Source organism: Xiphophorus couchianus, chromosome 23 (genome assembly GCF_001444195.1).
Source record: "Xiphophorus couchianus chromosome 23, X_couchianus-1.0, whole genome shotgun sequence".
In the NCBI taxonomy this organism is placed as follows: Eukaryota; Metazoa; Chordata; class Actinopteri; order Cyprinodontiformes; family Poeciliidae; genus Xiphophorus; species Xiphophorus couchianus.
Genome location: NC_040250.1, coordinates 491,955 through 509,602, shown reverse-complemented (window position 1 = coordinate 509,602; position 17,648 = coordinate 491,955). Strand labels below are relative to the sequence as shown.

At 44.0% G+C, this 17,648-nt stretch overlaps 1 protein-coding gene across 4 annotated transcripts; it reads right to left on the bottom strand.

The window, feature by feature from the left end:
- Positions 1 to 114: 114 nt before the first annotated feature.
- On the bottom strand, positions 115 to 15,780 carry canx (calnexin). Of its 4 annotated transcripts, none has more exons than XM_028008589.1 (16): positions 15,625 to 15,780; positions 11,282 to 11,497; positions 11,110 to 11,183; positions 10,585 to 10,643; positions 10,342 to 10,483; positions 10,190 to 10,271; positions 9,927 to 10,119; positions 8,857 to 9,046; positions 8,213 to 8,326; positions 7,982 to 8,138; positions 6,880 to 7,095; positions 6,047 to 6,166; positions 4,854 to 4,934; positions 4,608 to 4,728; positions 4,451 to 4,527; positions 115 to 2,736 (listed from the first exon to the last, which is right to left on the bottom strand). In XM_028008589.1, exons 2-16 carry the CDS (start codon positions 11,492 to 11,494, stop codon positions 2,680 to 2,682), a joined length of 1,896 nt encoding a protein of 631 aa, XP_027864390.1. In that variant the 5' UTR covers positions 11,495 to 11,497; positions 15,625 to 15,780; the 3' UTR covers positions 115 to 2,679. The 4 variants fall into 4 exon arrangements, with proteins under 4 accessions (XP_027864390.1, XP_027864391.1, XP_027864392.1 ...); XM_028008590.1 differs by having other exon boundaries at positions 4,608 to 4,725; XM_028008591.1 differs by lacking the exon at positions 4,854 to 4,934.
- Between the last annotated feature and the right edge of the window lie 1,868 nt (positions 15,781 to 17,648).

The window sequence follows — 17,648 nt, the reverse complement described above, 5'->3', positions numbered from 1 at the left end:
ATATATATATATATATATAAGTATTGGTATCGATATTGGTGATACTGGCCTCCACTACTTATCAAATTAACGGTACTCTTTCCAACTCTGAATAAACAAACTGCAGGCGTTGGGTCTGTTTCCATTTAGCCTTTTTTTTATTCATCAAAACAAACATTTGCTTCACCGACATCAGGCTCCTCATCACAGTGTTTCATTCACAGCCGGGCTTTCTGCTGCCGGTCGCTCCAAACCACCAGAGGAAGTAAAAACGCAGCAGATACAGTGTTCAGCTCACAGTCGGAGCGTGGTCAGCCCCCAAACTCACCGTCCAGATCAACCCACGGACCGGCCAATCCCAGCGGGCGTTCACAGACCAGGCCGCCCACCAGGACTTGAGAAACCCCCAGCGGGAAACTGTTTGGCTGTGAACCCCCCTCACATGATCAACCTCAAGAAAATCCTGATTTTTACATCTTTTAACAAGAAAACAACATATTCTAAACACAAAAACAGAAGTTTGACAAAAAAAGTGAAATTAAATCATTTTTAGACATTTGCTCCATGATTTCTATATAAGCCTGAAGACTGGGGAGGACCTCTGGGACTTCAAAATATTTAAACTTCTACAAAAAACCTGTTAGAAAACATCAGAAACTATTGTCCCTCAGAGTTTAAGCAAAAGCAAAGAGGAGTCAGAGAGGAAACGCTTCGTAAAAACATCATTAAATCCAGTTCAACTGCACAGAAATAACCAATGAAAAGTCAGCCAGCTCAGGCTAATTCATCTGCTGCAGGTCGCATACTGACTACCGAGACCTACTTCACAGAACTCCTCTGAAAATGATTCCTTTAAGGCACAGGTGTCAAACTCCAGTCCTGGAGGCCCAGCTGTCCTGCAGCTTTAAGACGAGCCTCTGCTGCAGCACCTGGACAGAATAATTAGGTCATTAAGGCTCTGAGACCTGATCTACACAAGGAGGTCATGAAGGGTCACCCTTCACTCCAGTGTTTTGTACCTGTGGCTCATCTAAAACCTGCAGGCTGGAGGCCTGGAGTTTGATACCTCTGCTTTAAGGGAATAGTTACAGAGCAGGATTTTATTGTTTCTGACAGATTATCAGGATTTTTCTCATTTGGTTCCATTTTTATTTCAAGCTGTGCAGTGATTGGATGAAACAGAGAGGTCATGTGTGACGTCATGATGAAAGTAACAGGAAGCTCAGGAGCTACAATGGAGACTTTAGCACCACCTCTGGTAGTTGGCAGGACAGGACACCTGAGGTTCTGACATTTAAATAGGTCAAAACTTGAAATATATAATTTATTAAATATAGAACTATATGTGCCTCAATTATATGTGGGTGATTTAATTTCACAAACTAGATTTCATGATTTAATAAATTATTTCATGTTCCTGTGCTAAAGCACATCAATAAAGTCAAACGCAGTGGGCGGGATTAAGGCAAACTGACATCTGATTGGCTCCTTCAAACAGCAAGTCAACTTCTGCCCAGTTAACTGCAACTCTGAGGTCAATATTTTGGAAACAATCAATAAAAATGTATATGCTACAAATCCTGGAGGAGAAACTGCAGCCTCTACTTCTGTGGTTTGAAATATTGCTGATAAATTCAGCAGCGCTCACTGTGGTCAGGCAGGATCACAGTTAGCCCCGCCTGCTAGCTAACAGTCTGTGGGGAACGCATTAGCGAAATCTCAGACCAAACTACACATATGGGCGGGAGTTTGTAATAAGTAAATAAACAATTTAATTGTTAGTAAAATCATTCCACAACTAAAGTGAAAATTTCAAGCTGAGAGTCGGAGCTAGCAGGGAAGTTGTGTTTACTTGGGTGTTTGCAGCAGCCAATCAGATGTCAGGGTCGCAGCTTCCATAATCCCGCCCACTGAGTGTGATAGGTCAAACTGACGGTGTAAGTTCAGCCATGATGCGCTTCAGAGCACAAACATGAAATAATAAAATACATCTAATTGAGGCACATATAATTCAATATTTAATCTTTGCTGCATTTATTTCCAATTTTTTAAAATTAATGATATATTAATGACATTTTATCATGATTATTTCAGCAGTTAATTTAAAGTGTAGTAGAAAGGGGGCGGAGCCTCTGTGGTGCTGAGCTGGAGGAGGCAGGTGAGCCAAACATCCAGGTGTTTCCTGTCTGATCCACCGACAGCAGACACTGTTTCAGGAAGAAGCCAACAGACAGCTAGCGCTCTAGCGCCGACAGGACAACAACAGACATGGAGAAAAGTCGGAGTGTTCCCAGTTTAAGCCTCCTCCAGCCGCTAAGCTCTGGCTTTATTAGGCAGCTAGCAGGCTAACACTGAAGCGCTACGGTTAGCGGTTAGTAGTTGGTTATCTGTGGGCCGGTTGGTCAGCTACCCGTCCAGTCCAGCAGGGCGACCGTCTTCCTGTCAGCAGGCTGCTGATTGGAGGAGCAGACAGAACGTCGCCCCCTGCAGGTCGGAATGATGCAAGAAGTTTTAGTGAATCTCAGTTAAGCTCTAAAACAAAACGTCCAAAACCGGATCGAGCTGGAATCGTCGTCAAATTTCTGTTGGCTTCGCTGTTTTTACCAGATCCGTTCAGGCTTCGTGGCCTCAGGAAGGAGGAAGAGGAGGAGGAAGACGAGGGGGGGGGAAGGAAGGTCAGGAGGTCAGGGTTCAGAGCTATCAGTCCTTTCTGAGCCTCCTGCTCCTGGGAGATCTCCGCAGAATATCGTCTTCTTTCTGTGGATCAGAACAAAATCACCAATTAACTCTCCTGTTATGTTAGTTTCTGAGGTACAGCAATAATGTTTGTGGGTCAATTTGACCCGGGGAGTGTTTAATCATGCAATAATGTCAGAAACCAAAACATTTTTTTTATCTGATTATTAACTCCAATATTAACAATTTCAATCAATATTTGTGCAATTATGTTTTTTTTATTTCTCAGAAATAAAGGATCAATGACGACAACTTACTCATTTACTCATTTGGACATAACAAATTTAATTTACATTTTTTATGTCCACTGAAAAAAACTTAGACACAAAAAAACTATAATTTCCTTGAAATTGATCTTTGGTAAATTTCTCTATATTACACTTTTTTTTTTCAATGGGTGATTTTTATAATTGAACTTGTGGCCTGTAACTGTAACACTAACTGTAACTGTAACACAGTTACCTGTAACATACTGTTCAGAGTCAAATTGACCCGCTGATTAAAATGAAGATAAATGAGTGATGCAGAGAGTATTTATGTTTTCCTCCACTTCTGCTGAGTGTCACTCAGTGTGGGTGGAGTTTGTCCACAGGAACAGAAAAGATTCCCGTCAAAAGTTGTGTGAACACTTTCTGCTTTCTCGCAGTTTCCTAGTGAAGTAAAGAGAATAGTGAGAAAGTGGGCTTGTGTGTATCGGGGTGTGTTGTGTGTGTGTGTGGTGAAATATGGTTCATAGCTGGAAGGAAACGTATAGAATTGGAAATTTTTTAATCTTTTCTTGCACTTTAACCTGACTGCCGGGTCAAATTGACCCGAACAGTTTCTATGTAAAAAGTAGATGCGGGGGTGGGGGGGTTGCAAATGTGTAAAATGAATACATTTTCAATTTATATGCAGAGTGCACCTATTTAGACAAACAGAAAAGGTTTCATTCAAAAAAAATACTTCTAACTATTTAAAAAAAAATTAAACTTTAAAACGGGTCAATTTGACCTGGAACATAACAGGAGGGTTAAATTATGTCACTATATTTAACTGGAAAAATATAACAGTTTTTACTTAAATTACTGAAACATTTCCAAAATGTGTTGGTCTCACAGAGAGTCACTTCCTTCCATCTAAGTATTTTTTAATCTCAGAACCAGAACCCAGGAGGAAAACTGTCAGCTGGGTTTCCATCAAAGTTTTTGCTTTAGGAACATTTTTAATTATTGAGTTGGAAAACGTTGATACAAACAGCACAGATGGAAAAAAAAACCTAAACTTTGTAAAAACAAGTTTTTGCACTGGCTTGAGGCAGCCTTCGTTTTTCTGAAAACCGTTAATGCGCTGAAGCAGAAACAGGTTAGCTGCCATCTACTGGTGGCTCTGAGCCTTACCATAGGCACAAAGAAAAAATATCTTCTTTCCACTTCCTGTTTATTCCAGCCTCATGATGGCACCGATTAAATTAAAGTTTCCTGTTGCATTCGCTCCAAACCAGCAGACAGAAACGCTACAGGAACATCTTCCAGATTAAAGCCTGATGCTAAACTGGACCTCAGCTTAGCTAATCTGCTCGGCAACAGCTCCAGGTTGATGGTTACACTGTAATTAGTGATGCTGCGGGCCAGATCCGCCTCTATCAGGCCTGGCATTAAACCAGAAGGTTTCAGACTGACTGTGGCGGTTCCTCCTGGTTTTATCACACCAGAACCACCAGAACCCAGTCAACACGAACGCAGTTCTTCCTCACCTCTTCTGTCGTGGCCTCATTCTCTCCCTCCTCTTCCTCAGCAGCAGCCTCTTCTTCATCACTCTTGTCCTCTGCAGCTGGAGGAAAATAAACCAAACGGTTACAGAACCAGAACTGGGGCATGACCAGAACCGGGTCAGTGAGAGAGCTAACCCACCTGGACTGCTCTTCGCCTCCTCAGCCTTATCCTCTTCCTCCTCATCCTCCTCTTCCTCCTTCACGTCAGGCTGAGGTTCATCCGTCTTCTTGTATTCAGCTGCTGGAGTCTTCTTCTTCTCCTGCAGAAAAACAGATTCATGAACTTTTCATCAGGAAGAGCCGTTAATAAGCCGCTCTTCATCAGCACTACAGCTACGCCACAACAAGCTAGGCTAGGAGGAAGAGGAGGAAGAGAAGGAGTCACCGGCTGGAGGCGTCCGGCTCCCTTCAGCTCCTCCTGTAAGCTGGTGAGACTCAGCGAGTCCTGAGCCGACCCGGAGGAACTCTGTGGACACCCACCACCATCATCATCATCATCACAGATCAGAATGCCACTACAGACACGTTGTAGTGTGACGTCACAAAAAAGCTGCTAGCTAACAATGGCTAGCTTTGGTTTCAGCTGTCAACATGATGCTCTAAATCTTAAATGTGCGTCGGATATAAGAAAAAGACAGTGCTTTGCTAGTAATTGTAAGGGAGAGGGAAGTAGGTCAGCTATGCTAGCTTGACTGTGACAACCTTAACATGTGGATCTGCTGCAGAAATGAGTGTTTTGGTTCAGTTAAAAAAAATAAGAAAAAAAAACAAAGAATAAAAAATAAGGCGACCTAAACACCAACTCTGACAGATCATCCGTACAGTAGGTGTTTAGATTAGCTAATCAACCACCGCTGTGCTAGATTAGCTATTAGCAGCGGTAGCTAACCTACCACAGCAATCACATATTAATAATTGCAAATAAACATCAAGCCTGTAAACATAAAACTGTAACCGACTGAATGTTCTGCTCTTTGTGTGGGAAATGTTTGTTTTTTGGTACTAAATCCTGAAACATTAGTGGCGTTGTTAGTAGGTTGCCATGGCAACGAGTCTGCATGTAGCGTAGGCGACACACAGAGCGAGGGGGAAAAAAAAAGAATCCAGCAGTTCGAAATGATGTTTTAATTGTTTTTCTGCATTTTTTTTCCCTTTGCGTGGCGCTCTTCACTGGATTAATAGTCTCTTCACCTCCAGGTTTTATTTTGTTAGCGGTTCTACCGGCAGCGACGCTACGGATGGAAGCTAAAAGTAGAGACTATTTGCCCTCCTGCCTTGTGCACAAAATTTCTGGATGTAAACACACAACGTGTCTGTAGTGATGCACAATGAGATTATAAGCTGTAATTTCAGGGAAACACTTTAAATATAAACAGTAAATAAATAAACTGAAGGTGTGCTACTGCAGTGCTTCGTAATCATCATCGTCATCATCAAAGAGCTGCAGGATCCGGCCTGCTAGAAGATGATTGGTTAGAATAATCGCATGAAGCTTTAGAGAAATCCTCCCATCTTTCCTTCCTTCAGAGAAGTGAAGGATCGCACAGGAAGTTGGAGGTTCTGTGTGTGTGTGTGTACCTTGCCCGTGCAGCAGAAGACGATGATGAGGACGAGAGGAAGAGCCACAGTGAGGACGTAGACGATCCAGAGCCAGGGTCGCTCCTCTGCAGCGGTTAGCATCTGGGCTGCCAAACCCGGCTGAGAACCAAACATAGATCCACTTAATTCACACACATTCCTGTCTTTATGCCTCAGCAGAGTCCGTCTGAAGGACCCTGAATTTATCAGCAAAAACTCCTGAAGCGGTTTCATCCAAGCTTCCAGAAACTCTGCAGGACTTTATGTGACCAACAGGAGAGAAGTGGAAAATACTAACATGTGTTTTAGAATGGGCTAGTGAAAGTCAGAGCTGAACCTGAGAATCTGTGACATGAAAACTGATCCGCTGGAGATCTGCAGCCAGAGTCGGTTCTACTGAGAACTGCTGGGTATAAAAACACTCCACACTTTTCAGATTTTCAAAATCTGCAAACAGCTTGAAAGCCATAAATAATTTTCTCTCCACTTTAAAGTTGTGTTGCTCCGTCACATAAAATCCCAATAAAACACATGAAGTGTGTTAATGGACCATGATGCAGATTAGAACGTCTTCAGGGTGTGTATAATTTCACAGCTTTGCTGCAGGTCAAATGAAAAAAACAAACCAAAGAGTTTCTGCAGAACTAAGGCCAACTGACACGTTTATTTCAGCTTCATCCAGAGCTTAAAACAACAGGAGGGAGAAAAAGGAACTAAAGATTCTCGTCATGAACAAATGAATCAGTCAGTCAGTGAATGATTCAATCTGAACAATGAGAGAAGAAATCGTAGAGCAGACATTTTGTTTCCAGATTTGTTCTTTGTGGACTCACCTCAGCAGCGCCCTCCGCTGCCTTCTTCAGCCCCCAGCTGTCGGTGGCCCAGCGCTCGGCCGTGTTGCGGTCGTTGGTGATGAAGAAGTTGTCGAAGAAGATGTCAGAGGTCATAGACCAGAGCTCGAGCCCCAGGGCGCTGAATGGCGTCATCTTGAACGGCTGCAGGTCCTCAAAGTAATCCGGATTGGGGATCTTCCTCGGCTTCCAGATCCCCTGACGGAGCAGCAGATTTAATATTTCAGAAAAATATTCCACATGCGGATACAAGAACCCGAACTTAGCACAGACGTTTTGAGTGACTAGCTTTGTAGAAAAACTCCCGTTCACCAATAATGAAAGTCAAGATGGCCGCCATGGTCAACAAGGAAAATTTATTTTTGCACAGAAATTGCCAATATTTGTCACAGATTTAGACTTTTGGTGTTACATCAGATGTAATTGGATCAGCAAATAACTGATTTGTGAATATTTTTTTGATTTTCTTTAAGATGGCCGCCATGGAAAAGTTATTTTTGAACTAAAATCAATAATTGGATAAATGTGTTTGGTGTCAGATCATAGCCTACATATGTTGAACCGTAAAAATGTAATAATTTCCTGACCTTGTGTTTCCTTGTCCTGGTGTACATTTTTCAAAATGGCCACCGCTAACAGTTTAATGTTGGCAGAAGCTAATGCTAAACTGCTAAATATGTTTAAAAAAATTAGCAGAAGCTAATGCTTAACTGTTAAATGCATAAAACTATAAGAAACTAGTGCTGACCTTTGCGCTACATCTTCTCCTTCCCGTTGGGGACTGGTGTGAGAAACAGCAACGTTCTCAGTTTCTGATTTTGCTAAATATTATTACTTTATGACTAGGATGGCCAAATCCAAAAACATATGATGTGACATAAAGATCCTCCAAGTCATGAAAATAGGGAGCATTTTATGGTATTAACTAGTTTTAAAGGCTCAAACATGGAAGCCATCTTGAAAAATGCTGATATCCATAGTTGATAAAGTTTCACAGTAATATGGTGCACTAAAAAACCCAGAAACACCGTCAGAACCACTTAGAGGAACCGGTCTGAGCCCATCTCAGCGTATCAGAACCCACCTGGTAGTTGGGGTTGTCCACCATGGGGGGCTTCCACTTGCCCTTATAACTGGGGTTGTCAATCATCGGCCGCTTCCAGGGGCCGCAGCCGGGGGCGCTCTCGCAGGCGGGGTTGGGGACCTGAGGTGCCTCCCATTCTCCGTCCATGTCCTCATCCCTGCAGGAGACGGAACTGTCACGGCTGCCAAGCGGGGAGGGCTGTCAGCGGTTCAGGTTGCCATGGTGACTCACCAGTCGTCGGGTTTGATGGCATCGGGGTCTCCGATGTACTCGGCCTCATCGTCCAACCAGCCGTCCGGTTTCACGGCGTCTTCATCAGGAATCTGAGCAGGAGCGTCCTCGTCCCTAAGAAGAAACATCATGAGCGACGGCTAGCGAAGCTAACAGCCTTCATCACGTCGTCACAGTCCTCTTCAGCTATGCTGGTTCACACGGCTAGCTTAGCTAATGCTAACAGCCTTATTCCTGCCTGTGGGACTTTGCTTAGATCAACTCTCTTCTGCGTTAATTTTTTTTTCTTCAGGAATCTTGGTATTCAAAATAAATCTTACTTCCTGTATGTCTCAGAGATCTGGACTCGGATCTTAGCTTTTCCCTCCTGGAATAAGTTTTCTTATCAGAAAATCTCTTTTATGCTGATGATACTGTGCTGCACATGTATAATTTCATGATGAACCTGAAGACTGTCTATATATTTTGTCAGGACCAAGGTAGCGTCCAAACACAGGAACAAAGCTTATCAAACTAAATTATGAGCTTTAAGGACTCTGGATGAGCAAATTAACTAGATCTGCTTTACGTAATCAATTTTAGCCAATGTAACCATAGTAACTGCGCACAGAAAAAGAAAAGGTGAAGCAACAGCAGATTCTGACCAGTCTTCGGGTTTGACGGCGTCGGGGTCCTGGATCTTTGGCCTCTCGTCCCAGTCCTCCGGTTTGTGGTCGTCAGGGTCCTCAATCTCAACTGGGGGATTGACGGGGGGCGTCATGTCCTTCAGCAGGTTGCCGCTGTTCACCACGGTCTGATCCACCAGAACCTCAAAGCTGTTGTCGGCGTTCACCACTGCGGGGCGTCAGAGCACAGTTACAGCTAGCTCATGAGGACTCACTCTTAACCTCCGACATTGTGAGGACATTTTGCCATGTACACATTTAATTTCACAAGTTCTGAATTAAATTTAAGACCTGTATCATGACAGAACTGTACAAAAGAAATCTACATTATTTTTATTTAAGATGAATACACGTCTTAAATGCAATATTCTTGTGTACATATCTGTGTTTGTGCATACCAAAAATTCTGGACTACAGGGCACACTAGATTAAAAACTGCATCCTCTAATTTTGGAAAGAAAATAAATTTTGTACTTGTGTAGGCTGCACCGGATTTTAAGCCACAGGTGTCCCACGTTGTAACGTGTGACACTTAAAAAGATATTACATATGAGGGTTTTTGAAATTGTGTTTTTGATTTGCTCTTAATTTATTGTATAATTTCATTGGACCTCAGAGAACTACTTGGTGTGCTGTTACGAGGCAAAATGTTTTTACTGGCATATAAAAAATTTTTAAAAAACACGCATTAGCTGCACCTTAGTATAGGCCTCAGTATTCGAAGCGTGGGAAAAATGTTGTGGCTTATAGACCGGAATTATACGGTAGATATTTCTTGTCTGTGTGCATTTTGGTTTTTTTTATGTATTTTGTGTATTTGTGTCTATGTGACTGAAAAAAATGAATCTGCATGATTCTGAATATAGATTAAAGACACACAGCCTTTAATCTACATTAAAAGAAAATACAGATTATTGTCTATATTATCAAGAATTTAATGTTTTACATTTAAGAATTTAAAACTTTTTAAGGACACAAAGACACCCTGTCAAAGTAAGTCCACACAAGTGCAGTGAGAGAGGAGTGTGTGTGTGTGTAAGGTGGCGTACCCAGGGTGTACAGGTGCGTCTTCTTGTCGGTGAAGTAGGACCGCAGGTCGGCGTCAGGTTTCTTGGCGTGCTTCTCCTCGTACTGCCCGGTTTTGGGGTTCTTGTGCCTGAAGATGAAGTGCAGCTTGTAATCTTCTCCGCACTTATCGGGTCCAAACATGATGGTGTACGCCGTCTTGTCCACAAATTGGTCCTGCAGGGACAGAGATCTCAGTGAGATTGAAACCCATTTGGACCGGCACTGCTGCCGTCCCGATACTGACCAGGTCCAGGCCGGGCGTCTCGCTCAGCAGCTTCACGTAGGCGCCGCCGCAGTCGATCCCGGACTGGAAGTTCACCTCGTACCTGGACACAAACACCTGTCAACGGGTTCGGGCAGGACGGAGCAACAATTCTGGTTCTGATCGGGTCTTACTGGATGACGAGGGGCATGGAATCGAAGGTGAAAGGTCGCAGCAGTGGGGCGGAAATGGCGTGATGTTTGGCTCTGGACATCAGGACCAAACCTTTATCGCCGGGCAGCTTGGTGTCCTTCATCTCCTCTACGGCCCATTTACCTGTCCAAACACCATCATCATCACCACTATCAGCCAATCAGAGGACAACGTCTCATCTGGAACCGACGGTCCGATTCCGACCCAGAAAGAAACAGACATACCATCGTACTTTGCAATCTCTTCATCTGCATCATCCTTCTTCGCCTTGGATAGAACCCACCTGGAACCAAAAACAAACCGGGTTCAGGTCAGAACCAACGGGTCAATAAGAAATACAGAGTTTGGATCAGAACCAGTCGCTTCTCTTGACCCAACAACCATAATGGTAAATGGACTGAGCTTATGTAGCGCTTTAGAAATCAGAGCGCTTTACGCCAGAGTCACACTCACACACACCCATTCACCCCTTCACACTCACACATTCACACACACCCATTCACCCCTTTACATTCACACACACCCATTCACCCCTTCACACTCACACAGCGACACGCAGATTGGTGCAACTCGGGGTTAAGTGTCTTGCCCAGGGGCAGGCCGACATGTGGCAAGAGGAATCAAACCTACAACCTTCCGATCACAAGATGACTATTCTACCCACGGAAACCTCTTCGTCTGTATCGGCTCTTGCGGTCCGGTTCAACCAACCGGATCCAAACAGAACCAGGCCAGGTGTGTGCGCTCACCCGTCCAGGGTCCCCCGGTCAAACGACTCGGCGAAGAAATGTTCCCCCATCGGTTCTGGAGCCTTGTAGGTCACCTGAACAAAGAGGAACCGCACATCCATCAGGTTCTGACTGGCCGGACCTCAAGGGTCCAAACCATCGGTAACCATGGCAACAGCACCCGGTGGTTCACCTTGGGCGCAGCGGGGGCTTTTGGTGCGGGCGGGGCTTCTTCGTCCCTGTCCAGCTCGTCGTCATCCTCGGTTCCGGCCAGGTCCAGGTCCAGGTCGTCCTCCACGTCCGCGTCTTCATCCCGGTTCTGGTCCTGGGCCTGGCAGGCAGGCGCCAGGCCGAGGCAGAGCAGGCCCACCGCCAGCAGAACGAACAGCAGCGCCTTCTGATGCATGGTCTGCAGACAAGCACAACATGATGCAGCGCTCCGTCGCCATGGAGACCACCCAGCCCCACAGGAGCGGTTGGGGTACATCGCCATGGAGACCAGCTGACCCCACGGGCTACCTTAATGAGATTACACCCTGTGGGATTACAGCACACACACACACCCGTGTTTACAGTCATTAAGTGGGAAAGCTAAGCCCCGCCCCATGAGGAACAACCAACGCGAAAGTGGGCGTGGCCAAGAGTTGGAGGGGCGTGGCCAAGAGTAATCTGCAGTGACTGCTTTAAAAAGCTTCTAGAAAATAAGTTCAGGAGTCCATCCTTTGTTTGAACATCAGCTTCAGTAACATTTTTTCTTGATAATTTAATTTTTGTTTCTTATTAATCGTTTTTAATTAACATCAGTTTCACATTATTGTAGTAACAAAAGCAGATTGTTTTTTAAAATAAAAGTGAGGTAAACATTTAGCCCTCCTTACTTGGAAACACTTGAATAATTTTTGCTGTTAGCTATCAAAACCTCCTGATTTGACAATCAGCTGGTTTGCTGTTACTATAGTTACAACAGCGAGCCGGTGAAGCTGGACAAACAGTAGGATGCCACAGGAATAACCAAGCAATATTTGAACTAGATATTAAAAATATATATATTTAATCAGGTTTAACAGCAGCATGGAGGCATGTAGGATAAAAATATTTATGAAAAGAAAACAAAAAAACAAAAATTAGGAATATACTTTACAGAAAATACATCAAAATACTGTGCAGCAAACTATTAAAGTACATAATGCAAAATGTACGAAAACTCTTCTGCCAACTTAGCCACTTTTTCCAAAAAAAAAAAAGAAGCTAATTTAGCAACTTTAATGGTGACAGCATAGATTGCTCTGCCATGAGAAAAGAGCTCGCTATTCTCCTGTTTTGCCACCAGGGGCGCCCCTTTATTAGCTGGAACTCAACTGTTCGGCCTACAGAGGGCACCACTGAGGCAGTTTGAGGTCAAATAAAGCAGAATTAAAACAAATTTACAGGAAAATGTAAAAATATAGATGAACAGGAAGATTTATAGTCAGATTACCAGAGTTACACTTTAAACGTGATCAGATGGTTTTAATAACCGCTGCTGCAGAAATGGATCCGTCAACCACTTTAGGAGTCATTTGGACCAGTTCAGAACCAGAACCACTCCAGGTTCTGGTTCCTGAACAGAGATGGGTCAGAGCAGCTGCTCATTGCCGAGCAGAGCACGGTTTCCCTCCTGGAGGGAGGTTACCATAGCAACCTGCTCCGTTCAGGCGGCATAAAAGCAGAACCACCTCAGCTTCCTGTTGCCTAACAAGATTCCAGCCGCCGGCTCTGATTGGCCGGTAAATCAGACGCCTAATCCCAATCCAGAGCGCCCAGGAGGCGGGACTTCTCCGCTAATCTGATGTCAGAGTCAGCAGGACCTGCTCCAAACTGGGTTCTAACTGGGATCTAACTGTTTCTGACTGGTGCCAATTGGCCCCAACTGGACCTAATTGGTTCTAATTGGGTTCTGACTGGGTCTAATTAGTTCTAATTAATTGTAACTGGTTCTGACTGGGTTTTACTGGTTCTAACTGGTCCTGGGATGTTTTATCACTGCTGACGGTCACGGTGCTGAACTCATCCAGTCCTGATCCGATCCAGAGCTCAGACGGCTGAGGCTAACGCGTCACGCAGCAGGTCCGACTGGTTCCGACTGGTTTCTGTTTGAACAGAGCGGCTCCCTGCAGCCGGCATGGAGGAGAAATCCAGAAAAACGGCTTTTTGTGTCCAGTAAACGTTTCCGTTTAATTCATCACGCCTGCCTTCAAAATAAAAGCACAGCAAACTCAATCAGGACGAACCGATTCATCATCGACCCAGTCTGGTCCAGAAGAACCATCAGAACCTCAGGTTTTACTCTGATTTATGGGTAAAAATATCAAACATCTGATTTATGTTTTTATTAAAGCTACAAATTAATATTTAGACCTCGAATCTTTGACGTTTCAGTCGTTTAACTTTCCTTCTGGTTCTGGTTCTGCTCAGTTTAAAATTAAATTATGTTCATATCAGCACCTCCTTTCTGCTGCAGCTAGATGTCCAAACACCAGCAGATACCAGAATCATCAGAACCGGCTGAATCTGCGGTGTCCAAAGTGTGGTGCGGGGGCCGTTTGCGGCCCTTGCAAAAATTTTATGTGGCCCTGACTGCAGATTAAGGACGGCATAAAGTTGATGAACGTTTTATACGTTTTTAGAACGAGATCTTCTGAAATGGAAAATGTTTGGAATAATAAAGTATTTTTTTCTTATCAGCCACGTTTGATTTTAATATCACTGAAGTTTTTCCATCAGATTTTTGCACCCAGTTATTAAATATAAGTAAAGACAGAGAAGATTTTAGAAGAATGTTCTCGTTAATTTAAATTTAAAACATTTTCTAAAAAAAAAAAAACATTCAACCAAAATCAACCTGAAACATTTTATTAAAGAAAACATCTGGTCTGTTTTCTGCAATAAATCATTTTTGCATGGTTTGCATTTTTAAAGATTTATAATATTTTGTTTATTTTGAGATAATGAGCAAAAAGTTGGTCTGAATATTTCTCATTTACAGTTTAGAGATTAAACATCAACCTGACAAAGTTTTCCATTTACTGCTCAGATCATCTTCCTGAGGATGGACCCAAAAGAACCAGAACCAGAGAGCAGGAAAACGGGCCGGGCCAGAACCAGAAAGAGGAAAAGCAGCAAACAGACCAGAATTTAAACTTTATGTTGAATCAAAAATAGAAAATATTTAAATTCTTTTGAAACAGAACCTCCAGGTCCAGTTTGTCCAGAACCAATCAGAAATCTACTGGGAGTGGACGTATCTGTCTGCTCTCTGATTGGTCAGAAACCAGGAAGTCCTCCAGCAGTGGGAGACTGAAACACTCTGGAGGAAAAACTGGAAAAATCCTCAAAGTTAAACTGGGAGACGGACCAGGATGAGAACTGGATTGGGAAGTCCAGCTTCCTGTGACCCAGTTAGAGTCTGATGATGGCTCTAATGGACGGGCCGGAGATATGGAGGTCCAGACAAAACCAGGTTTATTTACTACTGCAACTTATACACTGAATGAATATAATAATAATAAAAAACATTTCATGCAAATATCTGAAAAACTGCAGAAATTACTGAAAGTTTTAGGACAAATATTTGTTGGTTTTCGGGTCTAAATTAAAAAAAAAAAATTATTGTAACAAAATAATGATCATTTTAAAACAGGTTCGATTCATGGCTTTGGGGAAATTTAATTGATTTATTTTTATAATTTGGCTTAGTTTTGTAGTTTAATTCCCATTTTCAGTTGTAAGATGAACTGGGCTTCCTGGCTGAAGAAAATGTCTGGTACCAATTAATTCATTCATTTATTTTGACCACCAAAACCTAAAGTGCTTAATAAATGCTGTTTGTTGAGCAGTTTGCAGAACTATCCTAACCTGACATTTAAATGAAGCAATGTCCTTATTACGGGTCATAAAGTTTTACAGTGTAAACGGAGGAACATAAAACAAGCTGCCTTCATTTTAAACTTATTCTAATGATATTTTTGCACCACATTGTACTGGTTTTCAACTTTTAGGCTCCTTCGTGTGAATATTAATGAACAGAAAACAAATATTCTGTTCATTACAGAGACTTAAACTCATTGTGAGCTATAGCCGCCTCTAGCTTTTTAATTTTAATTAAACTCCAGTTTAAGCCTCCTAGGTCACTGCACATCCAGCCGAGCAGCTCCGGGTTTTCTGGATGTTTCAGCCTGTATTTAAACACCAACCCGGCTCAGAAATCTGCTTTCTGAGCCGGGTAAAAAGCCTCCAGCTTTTTAAAAAACCGCCTCCAGCGGTAAAAAGCCTCCAGCGAACCAAGCTAGCAGGCGGTCCGGGTTCACCTGCGGTTAATTAGCCCCAGCTAGCCACTCCGCTCCGACCCACTCCCCGCTCCATGTTTACCCTCGAGAACCCGCAGACAGGGCGCTACCTCCAGCCTCACATCCAGAATCAACCCGCTCCTGTCCGGAAAAAGCCGCATTTTTCTGTGTTTTCCAGTAAAAAAGCTAATTTATCGCTTTCTTTACTCACCTCAAGCTCCGTGATGTGACCGCCTGGGAACTAGTGAGGAGGGTCACGTGGGAGAATCACAGGGAAATCGCCGCCTTCGCTGGACGCTGATTGGCCAGCCGGATCCAGGGTTAGCCGTTTCCTGTCAAATGGCAGCCGCTCATTGGTTGCAGGAAAATCTCTGTCGGACAGCCCGTCTTAGAGCTGAACCTCGTGGACGGCGATGATTGGCGCAGCTGTCACAGGAAATGTTCGCTGATTGGCTGTAGTAAGTCTTTCGAAACCTGAGAAATGGTTTAAGCTGAGACTGAAACAGATTTTATGGTAAAATATCATTAATCGAAAATCAATATTGAGGTTTGTTTTTAGCAACAGGAAGCCTTTATTACCGCTATGAGCTCCACGTCATAAACGGCGGCTTACAGAGCGGTCTTTTGTGGACTTACTGCATATTTTGGAAAATAAAAAAAGGTATATTTTCATATTAAAACCTAAAAATCACAAACATTTTTAAAGCCAAGTGCAAATTTGGTTTTTATTTTAATATAAAAATATGAGATTGAAATAGAAGCAATTTTTTCATTTGTTGTGGTTGATAACTTGAAGAGAATTTTTAATACATTTTTTATATTTGAAATATTAAAACCATAAGAACTCTGTTTCTGGGGATGATGTGCTGCTGACCTCTACTCGGGACGTTGTGGGCCGGTGGGCAGAGTACTTCGAAGACCTCCTCAATCCCACCAACATGCCTCCCATTGAGGAAGCTGAGCCTGGGGACTCTGGGTTGGGCTCTCCAATCTCTGGGGGCGAGGTCGCCGAGGTGGTTAAAAAGCTCCTCGGTGGCAAGGCCCCGGGGGTGGATGAGATCCGCCCGGAGTTCCTTAAGGCTCTGGATGTTGTAGGGTTGTGTTGGCTGACGCGACTCTGCAATATCGCATGGACATCGGGGGCAGTTCCCCTGGATTGGCAGACTGGGGTGGTGGTCCCCCTGTTCAAAAAGGGGGACCGGAGGGTGTGCTCCAATTATAGAGGGGTCACACTCTTAAGCCTCCCTGGCAAGGTCTATTCGGGGGTACTGGAGAGGAGGGTCCGTCGGATAGTCGAACCTCGGATCCAGGAAGAGCAGTGTGGTTTTCGTCCTGGTCGTGGAACACTGGACCAGCTCTACACCCTCGGCAGGGTCCTGGAGGGTGCATGGGAGTTCGCCCAACCAGTCTACATGTGTTTTGTGGACTTGGAGAAGGCGTTCGACCGTGTCCCTCGGGGAGCCCTGTGGGGGGTTCTCCGGGAGTATGGGGTACCGGGCCCTTTGATACGGGCTGTCAGGTCCCTGTATGACCGGTGTCAGAGTCTGGTCCGCATTGCCGGCAGTAAGTCGGGCTCGTTTCCGGTGAGAGTTGGACTCCGCCAGGGCTGCCCTTTGTCACCGATTCTGTTCATCACTTTCATGGACAGAATTTCTAGACCAGCCAAGGTGTTGAGGGGATCCGATTTGGTGGCCTTAGGATCTTATCTCTGCTTTTCGCAGACGATGTGGTCCTTTTGGCTTCATCAGATCGTTATCTGCAGCTCTCGCTGGAGCGGTTCGCAGCCGAGTGTGAAGCGGCCGGGATGGGGATCAGTGCCTCCAAATCCGAGGCCATGGTCTTGAGCCGGAAAAGGGTAGAGTGCCTTCTCCGGGTCAGGGGGGGTGTCCTGCCCCAAGTGGAGGAGTTTAAGTATCTCGGGATCTTGTTCACGAATGGGGGAAGAGGGGAGCGGGGAGAGGGAAGTCTGGGCCTCCCTTCTGAAGCTGCTACCCCCACAACCCGAACCCGGATAAGCGGAAGAAGATGGATGGATGGATGGATGGATGGATGGATGGATGGATGGATGGAGAACTCTGTTTCAAAAGCAAAAATTACCTTTTTTCAGATTACCATAATTTAATTAAATTTAGTTTATTGACATAGCACCAAATGGGAATTAATAACACTGTCAACTCAAGGCACTTTACAAAAAAATACATTTCAATCCAATCACCCATCTATTCCAATCAATCC

Excerpts from the sequence above, each read along its gene's own strand:
- canx (XM_028008589.1), bottom strand. The coding sequence starts at position 11,494 with ATGCATCAGAAGGCGCTGCTGTTCGTTCTGCTGGCGGTGGGCCTGCTC. Across the intron at positions 10,644-11,109 it reads GACCGGGGGACCCTGGACGG|GTGGGTTCTATCCAAGGCGA; the intron begins GTGAGCGCACAC and ends TTTTGGTTCCAG. Across the intron at positions 10,272-10,341 it reads TCCATGCCCCTCGTCATCCA|GTACGAGGTGAACTTCCAGT; the intron begins GTAAGACCCGAT and ends GTTTGTGTCCAG.